Source organism: Bombus pascuorum, chromosome 1 (genome assembly GCF_905332965.1).
Source record: "Bombus pascuorum chromosome 1, iyBomPasc1.1, whole genome shotgun sequence".
NCBI lineage: Eukaryota > Metazoa > Arthropoda > Insecta > Hymenoptera > Apidae > Bombus > Bombus pascuorum.
Window position 1 is genome coordinate 14,031,245 of NC_083488.1, and position 18,970 is coordinate 14,050,214.

At 37.0% G+C, this 18,970-nt stretch overlaps 1 protein-coding gene across 2 annotated transcripts in view; it reads right to left on the bottom strand.

Moving 5' to 3' along the window:
* Positions 1-18,619, bottom strand: part of LOC132905502 (eukaryotic translation initiation factor 5B) — a 29,158-nt gene extending 10,539 nt beyond the window's left edge. Inside the window, exons 1-14 of one of the 2 annotated variants that reach the window (XM_060956845.1) lie at positions 18,313-18,619; positions 17,208-17,536; positions 16,906-17,113; positions 16,457-16,792; positions 16,175-16,375; positions 15,638-16,101; positions 15,344-15,561; positions 15,063-15,265; positions 14,698-14,963; positions 14,489-14,570; positions 14,205-14,386; positions 7,444-7,520; positions 7,148-7,355; positions 6,893-6,988 (exon numbers count right to left, since the gene is read on the bottom strand). In XM_060956845.1, the coding sequence (XP_060812828.1) occupies positions 6,893-6,988; positions 7,148-7,355; positions 7,444-7,520; positions 14,205-14,386; positions 14,489-14,570; positions 14,698-14,963; positions 15,063-15,265; positions 15,344-15,561; positions 15,638-16,101; positions 16,175-16,375; positions 16,457-16,792; positions 16,906-17,113; positions 17,208-17,536; positions 18,313-18,346 (2,904 nt within the window). In that variant the 5' untranslated portion in view covers positions 18,347-18,619. The remainder of the gene's footprint in view (positions 1-6,892; positions 6,989-7,147; positions 7,356-7,443; positions 7,521-14,204; positions 14,387-14,488; positions 14,571-14,697; positions 14,964-15,062; positions 15,266-15,343; positions 15,562-15,637; positions 16,102-16,174; positions 16,376-16,456; positions 16,793-16,905; positions 17,114-17,207; positions 17,537-18,312) is intronic. The other variant, XM_060956856.1, reaches the window with a different exon arrangement.
* Between the last annotated feature and the right edge of the window lie 351 nt (positions 18,620-18,970).

Sequence of the window (18,970 nt, forward strand, 5' to 3'; positions counted from 1 at the left end):
CATCGATGCCATTTACTCACCAACCACATCCCGTCTTTCGGCCTTCCGGCTTGTCTCTAACTTTCGTGGAAACGCCTCTGGCTTCCTTCCGGTCGTTTATCACTCGGTAGACGCTCTAAACGTAGGTACGCTGTCCCACGTATGTTCGTTTCACCCCCATCCTCAGCTGTCTCGTCACCATTTCCTATCCCTCCTCATCTAACCTTCTTTTCTTTTCGTCTACTTTTTTTTTATATTTTTTCCTTTTTCGTTTCTTTTCATTCCTCTTTTGAGGGGGCGGCATCTCTTCCACTTATATGCCCTTCTTCACTACATTTTGACCTTTCCTCTAATATTAGCCGAGACGTCTTTCCTTTTTGCGCGCACGATCGTGTTTAGAATGTTGTTCGAATGCCATCCCTCTTGTTCTAGAAGCACGTCCTTATTGGTATTTGCGAATAGTTCACGAACCGTCTGTTTGTTATCTGTTTGCATACTGTTCACAGCCATAGATTGACAGAACGTACAAGTGATTCACGAAAGTATTCGAACGCTTGTAGAAACCTTCTATTAATATATTGTATGTATTATACGAAACATTCTGACATTTTATTAGCGATATAATGAGAATCAACTATCGTGATTATATGAATAGTGTTTGAAATGTATCTATTTTTGCGATCAGATTTGTCCCAAGTTTTATCAACATAATCATAATTGTTTAATGAAACTCCAACATGTTTCGCATTACATACTGGGCTTTCCGAAACCTTTACAGCGTTCTGATTGCAAATTTCTATCAAATAACGTCTAATTCTACTGAAAAGTTTCCCCGACGACCTAACGGATTATATTCGAAAGAAAGTTTCTATAAATGTAAAATACTTCGACGAACCACTACATCTCGAAGAAATGTGCCACGTATCTTGGCGTGAATCCTTTTGATCCTCCATTTTTTTTTCTAGTGTGTCTCTATATTGCGTCAAACGTTTCTCGCTAAAGTTGGTGAAAAATTTGTACAGCTCGCTATCGTGCTCGATAATGAAACACGTTTCGTATTCCGTTCGTGTGCTCGTTAATTAACTTCCCTCGCAGTCCCGCTCGGCCAATCCGCTCCGACGTGTTAATTTTCTACTCGCAATCAGTAAATTTACAAATATATTCTGGTACCTGCTACCGGACGAGAAGGAAAACAAGGGGGAGATCGAGCGTAGAGAGCACAGAGAACAAGAGAGAGCGAGTGAGAGAGAGAGAGAGAGAGAGAGAGAGAGAGAGAGTGAGATGGGAGGGAAAGGAAGAACGTTACGAGCGGCCTTCCGCCGGAAGGGGACTCACACACCACGGAGTTTCTAGTTCCTGTCACTCCGGACGGGAATATAATTCGTGGTGGTTTGAAAATCTTCTTCGTATTTCCTTGATATAATTATCATCAAACGTCGAACTATCAACCGACGGGAAGTCGCATTTAAATTCGTAACGCCGTTCCGCTAATTATGCCTGAGCCGTTATGGCATTAAAATGATACCTATCATTATGATTCTACATTATAACATTTCTTTATACAGATAACATTTTTGACTCAGCATCGTTTTGGAGCACACTGGGTCTGTGACTTTTTGTATTTTAATATACGATTACTTTTAATGACTAAAATCTAAGATTACCAATTCCAAGGTGTAGAGATCATTACTTTAGAACTTAAGCGTATATTAGTTGAATACTTGAAGTGTACAATATGCATGGTTTTAATATACGCATAACTTTTAAAATAATGGTTCTCGAGGTTCAACCATATTTTCACGTAACGATGTGTGATAGATATAAAGGCATATCGAAGACTATTTGATATTATCAAGATTTAGATAAATTCCAAAATTACATTCGATATCGTTCGAAGGTTGATTAGAAAAATTTACGTTTTAATATAAAAGAACGAGATATTTAATCTTCCTTTAATCTCTCTGATTAAATGATAAAAAGTAAGGAAAATCAGAGCGGAGACCTTTTTATAAAATTTGAATGGAACTTGACGCACGAAAGATAGCGTGTTGTTGAGGCTGTGATGATAAAAGAGTCTTTCGTCTTCAGAGACCTTTTGCCTAGACGGGCTCTTTTTCACCGGCTACTCGTCTAACGCTGTTCGAGCTTCCAGCTGTCGTGACACGACTTCGTGAAAGGGACTAAAGCATCGTCGACAAGGGGAGCGTGCTTTAACGAGACACGATCGATCTACCCTCGCCCGTATCGGCCTATTCAGTTGCATAGGAAAAAATATGATTCCAGGTAGACAGAAAGTTACCAGATAAGCGTAACATGCCGTCCCAACCTTTTGTCATGTAATCGATATTTTTTTTCCAAAACTGATTTCCTGCCCCGTTTCAATCGTTATCTCTGATACTAACCGTGTTTCATTGAATCTAATCGAAGTACAATGTAAGATCATCATAAATCTTCCATCTCTTTAATGAACTTTTTAACACGACATAATGTCGTTAAATTTTAAAGAAATTCTATTATTTACATAGAAAAGTACATCCATTCAATCATTAAACAATATGAAAATTAGAAAATCAACAAAATTCTACTTATCGTATTTCCCCCTATAATCTTCAAAACATATCATTAATTCTACCATTCGTTCGATCCTTCGACTCTTCATCTCATCGTCGTTCATGACATAACACTCTAACCTTGTGTTCTTGTAAAGAAATTCGATTATTTTTCAGCTTTTCACAAATCATATCATTAATTCTATCAGTCGTACGATCATTTTTAGTCTTCGATCTTATTATCTTATTACTTATTTCAACAACCTCGAGATTCTTATCAGTGTATGAATCCTATTATCGTGTCGACCAAGCAAGATGCGCTACACATGCGATCAACGATTGACTATCGAAGCGGATAAGAATGGAAAAATCTATCAAGGAAAAGTAACGCGAACATAAGTTCGGGTCATCGAGCGGCGAGCAAGAACACCAGCGGACGACTAGAGAAAAAGGAGGAAAAGGGATAAGACGAAGAAAAGGAATGGCGGAACGGCAAGAAAACGGCAGGCTAAAAGAATCCGCCGGATTTCCGCTCGACGTTAAAGCGCCTATCGAGGCCGTTGCGCAACGCGCGTATACGCCCGATAACGATGGAAGCCATGGAAATACCTCCGTCGTTGTTCATGGACTTTATCTTTGAAAACCAATCGTATTTTCATCAATCCTACTTATTTCATGCCCATTAATTCGTTATTTTCCTCGAAACATTTCTTTCTTTTTTCTCTCCCCCTTTTTTTTCTTTTTTAAGAAATCGATTTTTCAATCGTCTTAACGACTTCTTAATTACTGATTCGGCTGACAACATATAAACCAACGCATATAATAGTATAATAAAATTCCACGTAAAACACGAGCAGAAAGAGAGAGACAGTGAAATAGTTAGTTCGCTTTCAAAAACATGCGATTTGATGGGTATGACCTTCATGTTCGCGTATTTACAGTGGTATACAGAAATCTCGGGTCAGCTGAACTTTTCAAGTTTCATTGAAAAATAAGGATATCTGCAAATACTTGTAATGTAAAGTAATATTTTTTTACGAATAAGTTGTATAGGTGAATAATATTGCTACGGTGAAAAACCGCCAGTTATTAAATTCATACTAAAACATTTGATTATCGACAGCGCACGAGACGGTCCAAATTCGCGCAATGCTTGCAGAATCACGTACTTAAAAGTTGTGTCGTCTTTTTCTGTACGAGCTTCATATGTTCCTTTCACGGCGCACCACGTCTATTGCATTCCTCTTATTCGCAAATACAGATCCGTTCGAGATTCGACTTCAGAACTGACCTAACCTGACCCTGCTCACTAACAGGCAATCGTGATACTCGACATCCGGTCTGGATAATCGTTTGCTAATAAAAAATACCACGACAACCAGAGACATGGATCAGATCTATTCACTATCGTTTATGTATTCGGCATCTACTATACTGTCTTACATAACTGCGTATGGATGTTCATTCCGCATCAAAACTGTATGAAACAATAACTTCTGCAATTTCCAATTTAATTTATCAACTAACGATATCAGTGAATTGACAAGTGACAAATAGACCGCAGAGTTACAATATGCGTCATTATAAGAAATTTAATTGCAAAATAGGAGTTCTAAAAAAAAAGAAAAACAGTTACAATATACTACCTATTATAATATTTACTATTATTATATTTATATTATTATCTTGAAAGTACGTAAATCATTTGTTTTTCGAGAACTGAGTGTTTTTCATGTACTTACGTAACAAAATTAAGAAATGAACGAAAAGTTGAGTTAATTAATCAAGATTGCGGACACCGTCTGACAATGGAATTTCAGTGGAACTTAAATAAAGACCAAAATGCAACGAAAAAGCAAGGTAGGGCCGAAAGGAGTGTGCACAGTTTGAAGTCGAGGACGCGTGGGCCAGCAACGTGGTCGGAACTGCTTTCTACGCGCGGGCGAGAAATATGTACTCGTTGCACACGCAGACGGTGATACAGCGTGTGACGTGCACGTTACGAATTTTACGCGTTGCTATCACCCACATACGCTTCGATATTATTGAATCGAATAATTTATACCACCATTTGCATCTGAAACGTAACCGCCGGACCGAAAGTCGCAGGGCTTGCCAACCACTACGCCTCGTCGCCTGTCACCTCTTACGCTTTTTCACTCGTTTTACTTCAACCGATCGTGTTAAATTAACCGCAAAGATTTAATGCCGCAGGTCATACAGAGATATCGTGTCGATGCATGTCGCGACCAGAGAAATATTGGAAAACGATGAAAGTGGGATTGAACAATTTTCAACGCTTGTCGTTTATCTATGCTGCTGTTAAATGATCGTATAAGAGAACATAAATTTACATATGCCAAATGACACGTATAATTCATCATTCACCGTAATAGAGAAGCACAGAGATTTCTCTATTTGAATTGAATTTTATCCACAGTTTCCTCAAATATTAGCCTCTTATGATTGTATTCAGCTCGTATTGATTTTCATTGACTGCACGCTAATAATACACCGTGAAAGTAAATGTCCAAAGAGTTAAAATGAAACTCGTCTTAAGTACTTCCGATTTCACTTTCTTTTTGCTATTTTAGAATAACTGACTGTATTCACAAATAAACCTACAATATAGTTATTTGAATTATTTTCTTATTCCTAACATCTTCTCCTGCTGAATCTAGAGTATGTACATGATATTTTCTCATTCTCTCGTTATAACATTAAAGAGTAATGGTGTCTCTTAATACTATAACAAATATGATTAATTTGTGCAAGGTTCAAGATTAAATCTTCAGGTGTTGAAGCTTAGATAACTTAAATAATCCTACTTTATTACATCAAATGAAGAAAAACACAAATATTTACGCGGTCTAAGCGATAAAAGCAACGAGAAGAAAATGACTGGTATCACAATAGATTGACGTTCGAGTTTGACGAAATAATTGAATGTTGTCAAGCCAATAATTGAATGTTCGTTAAACGAGCACCGGAGATACTTATGTCTAGATAAATCAAGCCGTTCCCACGCAGGAAAATTTGAAACGATCTTACGCAAAGAACGCGACTATTCGAAGGCGAACCGTTTGCCTAGTAAATCATTTCGGTCGGCGCGCACGACCACCACGTGGGTGTATTTCAAGAGAATATAGTTGGAATTTTTGTTTACGGGAATTTGCAGGCTGCTAATGGCATCGCGACGCCTACGAATTCGAGGCTAGGCAACCTGTAGTGTTCGCGTGCTACCGCGTATGGCGAGACTGCAAAGAACGGCTACCCACCAATTTACTCCTACAAGAAACAGAGAAGGAACTCGCTCGTCCGTGGAACCGGCTCGATAATCTTCTCGAATTTTCCCAACTGTTTACAATGTTCATAATTTTTTCTTTGCTTCAGATTTTTATAGTATCATAAGCGTAAATTATTCGTCATTGCTTATTTTTCAAAGTTCGTAACAACGATATGCTGGTTACTTTAACACGTAGACAGAAATATTCTGAAGCTTACAAAAAGTGGTACTGTATATTATGCATACGCTGGTAGTTATTAAGTTATGATTACTTATGACGCGTACTTTCCAAATTACCACAAAGATGATTTCATAGACTCCACTATAGTTATAGATCGATTTAATATGTTTCGAAGAATCAACTTTCAAGGTGTGTCACGAAAGTACATCGACAAGGTTCAATGCTTTGAACAATTTTCACGCTTAAATGAGACACGCAAAACACTAATCTAGAAATTTTTCCCACTTGATCTCGCGCTGATAAGGCGAGGTACATAGAAAAACAACATTAGCGCATATGACTCTTTCTTCAGACAGTTTTCATTTCTCTGTATTCGTAGAGCGTAAAAAGTGACGAAAAACATGCAAGGTATTAGTCTAAACAACGATCGAAAGAGGAGCGAAATTTTATACAGGAAAAATCACGATCTGGAAATTGGAGGAAACCGGCAAGATTCGAGCGGTTTATGTATTCAATCGTTTGATCGAGGCGATCGATCGACCAACTGGACCGGCGTATTTCCCTCGAACGAGTTCACCAACGCGTTACTAAAGAGTCCCGCTCGCTGGGAACTTAAGCCACAGTGCCCCTTAAGGATTCGACTCAAATTCTCTGATAATCGTATTCAGAAGCGACGAGAGAAAAGAGACACGCGACTACCGTGACGAGAGTTTCAATTAATTCTCGACCGGAGACTTTTTCGCAGTGCAATTATGTTCGCGCGACAGAACTTCCCTTCGATTTGTATGCTTTATATGCTGTGCAGCGCAGAACCATTTCTGATAACGTACAGCACGTTTGGAGTCTAAGAAAGCGTAACGAGGCAAGTAAGTAAGAAAACAGAAACGAGATACTCACGTCTTTACTGGGCACGCAAAGCGGTGTTCCTTCTTTTACGATCCCGGCTTCCACCATCACGCCCATTACGATAGGATCTCGAGAGTTGAAGATGTACTGAAACGGAGACGAATGTCCTTTTAGAAAGAAAAATCGTCGACAAATGTCATCCTGACCGAAAAGAGTCGCCTCAATGACGATAAGCTTTGCTCCAATTTAGGTATTCGGTATGAAGATAGGCAAAAATGAGAGGAATGGGACTTATATGGTATATACCTGTGGCAAGACACGAAGTTTACAAGGGAATACAGCGATATGCTTGTTTTCGTCTCGTTTACGTTGCTTCAGTTCTTCTCTGTACGAGGTGAACTTGTCGAAGAGATGGTAAATAATGTCTGCCTGGAAGATTTTAACTCCTAACGAGTCGGCCAACTCTTGAGCGTCTCTCTCGATCTTCACGTCAAACGCCAAGATTGTGGCGTACCTGTGAATAAATTAACGTCGATTAGATAGGATCTATACGTTATAACAAACGCAGAGATGTAATTCTTTGAAATAAACAAGCTACTCACTGACTATCGTGTTCCAACATGATAGAGGCTTTCATAACATCCTTCTTAACTACAGGGCCGATGCGAATTCCAGCATACTGCAATAAAAAAAAATGATTCTCTCAGTTAATAAATTTATAAATTGAAATTTGACAAAAGTTGAACGAGCACGTAACGTCAAGGTCTCCTCACGTCGAATGCTGCGCGTTGAAACGGAGAACTCTAGATTCGGTCGCAACAGAGTTCCGTACTTGGAAGGAAAACAAAATATTAAGGTAAAGCATAAACCACTGTCACCGTAACATAAATACAGTGGAATGCTATGCGAGTAAGCGTGTGTCTGTTTAGCCGCAAAAATAACTAGTGACGCATGCTGTCCGGATTCGGCTTCACCAATGCGACGAGACACGACAATGTAGAAATAAACGCACCGATGCACTTACAAACAAGTTATCCCGTGGATTCAAACTCTAATTGTCATTCGATCGAATGAATTCCTCGAATATCAGTTGATATGAAACATAAATTGGAAGACATCAAAAATATCGTTTAAAAATTTATAACTCGTGTTTTCTTATTCTAGAAACATACCTTTTTATTCTAAAACAGTATAAAGCTTGATTCGTAGTTAAAAGCTTTCAATAGGCATGAGAATTTGATCATTTATACTCTCCTACTCTAAAGCGGTACAATTTTCATGAGATATGAATATTTGAGAATTCGCATTCTTTTATTCTGAAACAATACAAATTTTGACTTACAAATGAAAGAATGCGGTAGATATTTTTGTACTTTGTATTCTTTTTATTCTAGAGTAGTACAAACTTTGATTCATAGGTGAAAGGTTCCAATAGATATGAAAATGTAGTATGTATATAGTATTTGAAACAACAGAAGTGTCGATGAACGTGACGGACGTGATACTTAAGGATTCCTTCCCATTAAGATAGCAGAACTTTCCAACGATAATGTCCGACTAATTGCTAGTGGATAAAGTGGCCGATGGAACAGTAGTTACATTTACGAGTTAATTTTCGAGTTTAGACGAGCAATAGACCGATAATCATTCATCGCAAAGCAGACAGAGATGACGGGGGAAACGAGGCGGAGGAAACGGGATGAGTAGAAGATGATACGTTGCCGAGAATTTTTGAAGATAAGACGACTTTTTAAGACTTCCGGTGCGTTGCCGCATTCTGATATTAGGACGAGATATGGCTGGCTTTTTTCATGGACCACCATAGCGAGTTTCAACGAAGCTTCTCTTCAACGAAAATATCTAATACGTATTTCGGTGACCATACGTCATTGCTTTTATCTTATTTTATGTAAACGGGATCATAATCAACATAAGAATGTTATACAGTTCTATTTAAAATCATGAAAGTATTTTAACACTTGTATAGGAAATTTGTATATAAGTGTATTGTATTGGGTATGTTATATAACACATATTTAAATTTTCGTATAACGGGTCTAATATATTCGTAAACTATTTCTACAAGTGTTTGAATACTTTCATGAGCTATTGAATAAAAATGAAGCTCAAAGTATTGGCCAGTGGCACAGTGCACGTAGTTTCTGCAAATTTTGTACAAGGCTAAATAACAAAAATTAGATTTTTATATGTAAGGAACATAAAAATTGTGTTTTCTGTGTTTAAAACGTTAAATAATAACGAAGATAACGGTAGTAGGAAAAATTAAAAAAGATAGTATCTTTAATGGGAAATCAAAGACAAGGAATCGTTATGAATGATCCTTTAAACTTGGCAGCAGCGGTGCAAAGTTGTTGAAATCCATGACCTTTACGTAATGAATCAACCGACAGCGATGAACGGGAGGAAAAAGGAAAGAAATACGCGGGCCAATTAGAAGGCACTACCGCACGATAAATAAGCCTACTCACCGAAACATCAAGAGCTAGTCATGTTTCATTGATGAACGGTGAATTGTGATACCATCCGGTGGAATAAGGTAAAAGGACCGACCCGCGAGTAGCAACCGAATGAATGAAAAAGAGAGAGAAACGAAAGAGGTGTAGCGTGGGAGGTGGTAAGGGAGAATCAGAGAGCATCGCTGGTCAGGAATGCAATTAATGACGCGTCCAATATCCGTGTTTATTTCGTATGTGTTAAAAAAAGAATGGAAACGAGAAAAAGAAATCAGGTAGGCTAAAAATAGTGCGTGAAAGATGGACGAATTACACACATTGAAATTCGAATAAGTTCAAAGAAATATGTTGCGTTCTCCATAAGCTATGTAACAATAATAATCGTCGTGTTTCAAATAGTTCCTTGAAACGTGGGGTATTTTTGAGATTGCTTGTTTTAAATACGGAAATATATGTGGAAAAAATATTAAACAGAAAAGATCAATGAAAAACGAATATTTCCTGTCCACGAGATTCTTACGATTCTAACGTAAAACTGGAATCCCTGTTCAAAGCAAACACGTTGGAATTTAACGAGCAACGAGCTTTAATCGAATCGACGTTGTCCCGAAGGAAATATTGAACAGACATAGAGGAAGAAATACGAGCGAACATCGAACTCGTTGGAATTCGCAAATAGCCCCCAATTTGGCAATAGGCTCGTTCGAGTGGAACAGATGCTATCGTGGAAAGAAGTGGAAGGAGAAAAGGTGAAAGAGGGAAATAGAAAAGAACAAAAAGAGGGGGGGGGGAAAGGCGGTGAATAAAAGGGAGAAGAAGGTAGGGAAAAGGGGAAAGAGAAAGTGGAGGGAAAGAGACAGAGTTAACAGAGAAAAGACGGACGACAGATGTTGCCAGCGAAAGAAATGCTGGTACAAGCGGGAGGAAGTCGAGAGCAAGTCGTGAAGAAGAGAGAGAAACAGAGGGGCCTGAAGGAGAAAGAGGGACGCTTCCGGCATTAAAAACCGGCCGCCAGGGCATGGATCCTCTTCAACCTCTTGTCATAACCGCGGAACGTTTCCCGAACAAGGAAACTCTAATTTATTAAACTTACGCCTCGGTTTAAATTGCGCTCTTTCCTCTGCCTATGTTCGTGGCTTCACCGGTCTGCGGTGTATCTCTCGAGAGAAAAAAAATTGATCGCCGCGTAGATTCGTGCCGTAGAAAACGGCGCGCGAATAATTGCTGTTTCGACACGGTGTTTGCTAGCCGGTACATATAAATAGCATCAAATAATTTTCCACTTTCGTATAATTAAATCGTGTTAAGCGGTGCAAACGAAATTTGATAAACATCTACCGCATATAACAAAGTGGAAGAAACAGGAGGAACGACTGGCTGCTAATCGACATTGTTTTGTATCACGGACCTGCAATCTCCATTTTTCTTTCGCATCTTTTTCGATTTGTTCCCTAACTGACGTTGCTGTCATCGATTGCTGGATAGTTCGACGACACTCGTTCGCTTCGTCGCTTCTTATTTTACAAACTCTATACCGAAGAAGGAAACGAATTAGTCGACTGTAAAATTCTACGAATACGAAACGCTAGGAAAGCTGCCCACATTGTAAAGCGATGAACTATTAATTCATCGAATTCAAAATGTAACAATTTCTTACAATTCTCATCCGATTTTAAATATTTAGTGATAAGGAAGAAAGAAAAGGGATATAGAGGAAAAGAATGAAGAAGAAAAAGGTGGAAAGCGAACAGCGCAATGCATTGAAACACAGCATAGTACCGGCACGTTGACAGAAAACAACTAAACGCTATCATTAATCAGTTTCCGTTAAGATTTCGAGATTACCGGTCAACGTCGTTTATTTCTCTCCTTTTCAGAGGCCGGTAATCTTTGAGCGGCTTCTTTCGTCGTGAAAACTCGTACATCGTAGGATGCCGGCATACGGCCGACAGAGCGTGCACTCGCGTGTCCGCACTCCGCATATCCGCTCCCATGTCCCGGTATAGCTGCTTATATACCGCGGTTAAAAACAATGCGAGGAAACGAGCCATCTTTTCCTGCTGCAGAAGAGGAGCGAACTGCACCTCCGTCCGTTCGTCCGCTCGTCACGAGTTCCGCCGAGCAACGGAACCAACTATGCCACCCAGACTCCAACAAGCGAAAAATTCACGCGATCTACTTTTAGTTACCTGCATCCCACACCCATTTTGAACTTTTCGACTTTGAAGAATCATTGTGACAATTAGGCAAACTCGAGATTCACTAGCCCTAATATTTTGATCTTCTTGCACAATAATTTACCAATTAATAATATTAGTGAATTGACAAATGACAAGTTCTAGATTATAGACTTCTATTATATAAAGTTTCTGCAATTTAAAAATTTTACATCGACTAGGACAATCGATCAACTTGTTTCTTACTAACAAACCTGTTCCTGTTACGCAAGGGAATTTATTAATACTCGTAACTTATGAGTTGAATCGTAGAATTTTACTACTAGCATTAGTTCAATTACGCAATGGATCTACCTTGGAAAGGTTTCGATCAACTTTTTAGACTCTTTAAAGAAGATAAAAAATGTAATAACTCTGAAACTAGGTGGAATATTTTCCTTTTTAAAAGATTCTTTTCGTTCGAGGACTAAAACGTTAATTTCTACGTGCCTATATTACGAACGAGGTGGATAATTATTAATCGATGCGCGTGCCTACGACTCGTTCCAAGAAGAATAGCGCGTGTCCCGGTTAAACTATTTATTTCGATCCTGCTCGTCTAAACAGGACGAGGACAGAAAGATACTCGGTAAGAATCGTCAATTCGCCAACGCCATCATAATCGAACGGATATGTGTACGTATGCGTTCGAAGCCGAAGCGAAGCTACTTCGTAAATATTAAGCATTTCGTTTGGATCCTGTTTGCAAGATCGACAAAACTAGATTAAATTCGATATAAGCAAATGTTCGATTCATTCATGACAAACGATGAATTTCGTTGCTCGACCTCGGATTTACTATACATAAATCACCCGATAAAAGAATTGAAAAGTAATTCAAAACAAATCACGAATAATAGCTCCATAGACGAAGAAGGTTGCGATTCGATCGCATATTCCATTCATCGGACGTGATCGAAATATCGATCTTTGATATATCTACCCACGTGCCAATGGAAAAAGGAAGAAGAAGAAGAAGAGGCGAATATTGATATCGATAGAGCATTCCCTCGATGGTACGTGATATTCGTGTCCCATCTTTAGCGCAACATACGCCTTATAAACCGACACACAGGGCTACGATTCGAGTCGTACGTCCGCCCGTTCGTCGATCCGTCCACCCACGGTGCTTTTGCTCCGAGTGTGGGCAGTTTCCTGTACGTTGGTCACGTATTCTTTTTTCCAGCCCACACGCGTCCGTGTCTCTGTGTGTTGGCAGAAGAGAAGCCTTCTCAGAGAATCTCTATATACTGCCAGTGAGTATAGCCCGCCAACCCCACGATTTCTCCTTCTCGTTGAGAAAGAGAGTCTCTCGTAAAACGAAAGAGAAGGGCAGGACGGATAAAGATAGAACTAGAGGAAGAAGAAAGAGCGAACAGGAGAAAAAAGGTGAGAAGAAAAGAGAGAGAGAGAGAAGGTTGTACACGGCTGGTCTCCATTCGCCGCTCTACTGTCTACTCCCTCCTGCGTGCCATATGTAAAAGTATACCCGCATTGCCCGTAGAGTGACGGACCGTACTTACGACTGGCTGCGTGCGTGTGTCGCGTATGCCTGCGATAAAACCTGACGTCACGGGACACGTGATCGTACGATACGGTGGGGGCAGCCCATTCATAATCCGAGGAAGGACAGGCTTAAGGCCGTTTCGGACGTTACCTCGAACCAAACCATCGTAGCCACGCATACTTTTTTTTCTTTATCATGCGAACGTTGATGCACTGCTGCTGAGCTACTATACGAATGAACGAACGAACAATGTCAAATCATCAAGGCAATGATAATGCCGTCAATTTGATCTACGACACACGCCAGTTAACAAACAATATATTGGTCTACATCGATAACTTTTCTGGAAACCTTCCCTATCCATTGAGAATCATAGCACGCTTTTTTTAACGAATATCGATCTTGTTAAATTGTAATATGCATGCGTGCGATATAGTTTTAGAAGAAGAATACAAAACGCGTAATATTAATAAATCAAAATTTTGCTTCTAAGTGGATATTTTTGTTGATGTATTATCGTAAATTTTATAATGATGAGGGCATCATGCATGATGGAAAATCGCGGAATATACAAGACACCCTGTGGAAACCTATAAGGCGTGCTCACGGATGCACAACACGGTTGATAGCACGATGGATCACAACTACAAGCACCGTATGCGACCAATGAGTCGTATCCTGCTAAACTGTTAAGAAGGAAGTGGTTCGTTGCTGCTGTTCTCTCTCTCTCTTTCTCTCCCTTTCTATCTCACTCCTCCCTTTGCACATCTTTTTCCCTCACATTCATTTGCTTTCAGTCTCTCTACCCGCTTTACCGTCGATTTTTCTACTAGTCACAGTTTGCTTTTGTTTTTACATTTTCAATGCTGTTTTCTAATTCTCTCGTTGAACGAAGGAATTAACGTAAATTTATTAAACGAATAAAAACAAATGCACCATTATAACTACAAAAACAAACTTCTAACGTGTTAGAAATTTCCAGTTTTTTAAGAAATTACATTCGAACTTTTCAAATACGGTTTAATTTGTTTGTTTATATATTACGTCGTTTATTTATGCATTTCGCTATTTGTCGTTATCGATGCTGAATAGTATATGATAAAATAAGCGAACTTATATTGTATAAGTAATAGATACATTACATGTATCATATAAATAAAACTTACCGGTATCTTGCTACTTTTAAGGAAGTCCAACAACGCTTCTAGGGCTCCTAATGTCGACGCTTGTACGTAAACACCGCGTTCCACGAGTCGAATATTGCCAAGAGCACTTGTCAACTCTTTCGCGATTTCTTCTTTCAGGACATCTACTTCATCTGGTTTGTGAGCCACTTGGAGATTCAATCCTATTTACAAAATAAAAATTTTGGTTTATTTCTTCTGTAATATTAATAGTACTAATAATATATAGTAATGCTGTGATAACGATTTAATAAGTCGCTGCTTACCTGCAATCGCTTTTTCTAAATCCTTCGCAGCAATTTTTACTCCTTGCGCAGCTTTAACCTCACGATGTTCGATATACGCATTCTGCAATTCATTAAATAAAAAAGATATTGTTATCAAATTTTTATACATAGAATTACTTTTGTACTAAAATCACAACAGATGAGTATTATTAATACAGTTAATTGTAAACGAGACTTCGTATACTTACTTTAACTCTTAATTCTTTCAACGGTTGTGGCATAAGAAGCGAGCGTATTTGAGTTACTATTGGACCATCGGTACCTGCTACTATCATTGTTTCACCTTCTCTCAATATTCCATTGACTAGAATACAATCTATTGTTGTTCCAAGGCCTGGTAATGCTTTCACTTCTAGAACAGTGGCTTGAAGCTCTTCGCTATACATGAGCCTCTTAGCTAGTGGACCTTGGCAGGCATCTACTATTAACGATAGTAGATTGCCCATACCCTCGCCTGTACAAAAAGTAATAACTTTATTTTGTACCAAAACATTTAAAAACTTTATATTATTAAAAAAAAAAAAAAAAAAAACAATATAATGTATCGATTTACCTGTAATAGCACTAGTAGGTACAAGGGAAACATAACTTCTAGGATCTGGATTTTCATAAAATAACGCAGCATTCAGGCCTTGTTCCGCAAATTGCACAATAACATCCTTCGAACGTTTTTCAAACTCACGTTGTGTATTAATAGCTTGACTTTTTACAATATCTTGAACATCTTTCCGATTCATAGTTTGCCAATCATATAATCTACAGAAATTATGTTACTATTACATTGCTAGCATTTAATTAACGTAATATCATAGCAATTAATTTTAAATGCTATACCTGTCAATTTTATTTAAAGCTACAATGAAAGGACATTTCTTCGTTTTAAGCAAATTAATACTTTCGATAGTTTGTGGTTCTAAACCATGCATAATATCTACGACTAATATCGCTATATCACATAGAGAAGATCCTCGGTTTCTTAAATTACTAAAAGATTCGTGTCCAGGAGTGTCTATTATTAAAAGTCCAGGTATTTTAAATTTGTTTTCATCAAACTGGAAATAATTATTATCTTTTATCAATCTGTTGAAGGTATAGTATTGCATAAAACAGTTATAAAAGATAACTTACTCCTTTCACGTGTTTCGTTGATTCTCGAATAGCATCGATAGGTACATTTGTGGCACCAATTTGTTGAGTTATACCGCCCGCTTCACCGTCTTGTACATTTGTTCTCCTCAACTTATCAAGAATTTTTGTTTTGCCGGTATCAACATGACCTAGAACGCACACTACGGCAGCTCTGAGATTATCTACCGATTTTTTCTTTTCCGCTTCTATCCTTCGAAGTTGTATTCGTTCTCTAACTCGTTCCTTTTTCCTCGCTGCATCTGATACTTTATCTTCTACACCACTATCATCTTCGCTTTCTTCTGTCTCTGATTCACTACCGCTCTCGCTCTCTGATTCACTTTCTGAAGATTCCTTTCCAGCTTCTACAATTTGTGACCGCTTTTCTTTCTCGAGTAAAAGTATCGTTGCCTTAAGCTTTTCAGGAGTTTTTGGCACATCGTCTAATTTATCTATGAAATTATCTTTTATTAAAAATAGTTTCATTAAATATATTTGGGAACGTACATACAGTACTAATAGATACATTTCTAATACCTTCGTCCTGTTCATCTTCAGTAGTTTCAGCATCCCATGAATCTTTGACATCATCTTCCTTTTCTTCAAACTCCTTTGGTTGCTGATCCACAATTTCTAATTCAACTCTATTTGCTTCTGCCACATTTTCTTCTACTTTGTCATCATCTTTTTCATCGACACTTACTTGCTGTTTTATCTTGTTCGGCCTTACACGAGTTCCTGAGAAACAATGTTTTTATATATCTTGATTTATTCTTATATTCTCATATATTATGCCTTATAACAAAGTATTATAAACACCTGGTCTAGGAGGTTTCTTCTCTCCTACACCTGGTAAATCTAGACCTTGAGCTTTAAGTGCATTGAGCATAGCTTGTGCTCTGGCCCTATCTTGTTTTTGTTTCGTAGTCAAAAGTTTCCCTTCTGCCTTTAACCTTTCTTTTCTCTGCTTTTCCTTAAGTTTTTTCCTTTCTTTCCGTTCCTGTTCAAGTCTGAGTTGTTCTAATCGAGCTTGTTCCCGCAATTCTTCTTGCCGTAACTTCTCTTCTTGTTCTCGTTTTAACCTCTCTTCTTCCTCTTTCAATTTCTTTAAGGCTTCCTGCATTGCAGCAATAGTCTTCTTCCCAGGACCTTTGCCTATTGCACATATCTAATTATACTAAATGTAGACACAAATTAATGTTATATCCTAGCAAATGTAACTTGTATTAATTTGCTACTTAAAAAAGAGCAATAAAACTTTTTGTTACCTTTTTCCTTGGTTTCCTCTTTTCCACCTTTCTTTTTTTTCTTCTTTCCCTCGTCACCTTCACCAGGTGTAGAAGTATCTGCTTCATTGGCCTCTTTCAATTCTACTGTTTTTGTTTCTGGAACCTTTACTTCTAGCTCCTTTTTGCCTTGTTTTTCTATTGTAGATGCAGCCTTTTCTTCTTCATGTTCTCCCTTCTTAATTATTTCCTATTATCAATTAATTTAAATGTAATAACCCATAGTATTTAATACAAATAATATATATATCAATATTATAAATATAACAACTTGAATCACATACAGCTTTTTTCTGTGCAAGTTTCTTCTGCTTTTCTCTTTCTTTCTTTTCTTTCTTCTTCTGTGCAGCAGTTTTCACAGTACCAACTTCTATTTCATCATCAATGTCATTTACTTCAAGGTATTCACTAACCTTTAACTCTTCTTTAATATCAATGACATCACCTTTTTCCTTTTTCTTATCCTTTTTTCCTTTCTTCTTTTTATCTTCATCTTCAGGTTTCTGTTCAACTGGTTCATCTTTAACTTCTTTCTTTTGTCCAGAATATTCCAATTCCAATTCAGCCAAAACTTTTTCGATATCTTCATCACTATCATTGCGCTTTCTTCTAGCTAATCATAGATGTGGATTATACAAAATACATTTTGAATCAATCACTCATCCAGTGTGTTATATGATCTAAGTACTTGTATAAACTGATTAAATTATTATAATTTAAATATACATATTATATAGTGATATATAATGCGCAATAAACCAAAATGTTATAGAAGGAATGTTTATTTTGCCATTTAATTTAATATAAATATAATAACATAAATATAATAACATAAATATCAAAAAAATAATGAATTAGCAACAGAATATGGTGTTCAAGATACCTGCAACTTTCACTATCTAGTTTGCAACTGAGCAACTTTCACCTTATACAGTTATTGGCAATCAATACATTTTTTGAATCTTTGATTCATATAATATTTTATTCATATAATGATCTACATTAATCAAGATGAAATATATTTCAGAAATAAAAAATCATGTTATCTAATATCACTTTCAAGTTACGAAATACTAACATATTATGATTATTTTCATAAATTATTAAAAATATAGAACTTCTCACGAGTGCATAAAGAGACAGACAAGCTAAACTTTTATTTACCAAATTACAAACATTATGAAAGAAGTGGAAACATATTATTATCCTATCCGTATGTAACAGAAAAGCGGTTAAATTGAGGTTAAATGAAAGCAGACGACAGTCGTCACACAAGAAAAATATATTGAACACTTAATTAAAACATAAACGTACATATATATTCAAAGTACTGTCATTTTATTTTTATTCAATTACACATGTATACCAATCACATTGCTATTTTCTTACCTTTCTTGCCTTTCTTCGGTTGAGATTCTTGCATCTTGATCTACTTTTAAAAGTTTCCTTGCGTACGTTCAGTTTTTTAGCGGTATTTGTATTGTTTCACTAATAAAATTCTTTTTATGGACAGATTAAATTTCACTTTTAATTATAAGTAATTTCGGAATGATTATACATAAATTATATGAAATCTGCAAACCTTTACCTATCCTTTTAATCCGGTCTGCAGCTATGTGCATAACTTAACCTTAACCATATATCATTAGAATTTTTCAAGATGTACATTATATGTAGATTAAAGCCGACTTTGTATGTGTAACTTGTGACTCAGAAAATAACTATTAATAAAGAGAATATTTACCTTGTATTATTATTTCAATTTTTATTTTATAAAATATCTTATTCTTACGACCGCAGTATTAATATATTTAAATAAAAAATAATATAAAAAACATAAAATGTAGTTTACATGAAAATCTAAACATTTGTTCAAATTAGCATTTATGTTATCAAATGCTATAAAATAAGTTATTTATCACACTTAGAATAAGCAGTGTAACTTAATAAAAGCCAAATTTTGTTCTCTAGATACAAATTATAATAATAGTAATTTTTATTATATTTTTAATAGTTATTTTGTGATCATATGGTAGTCACGATACAC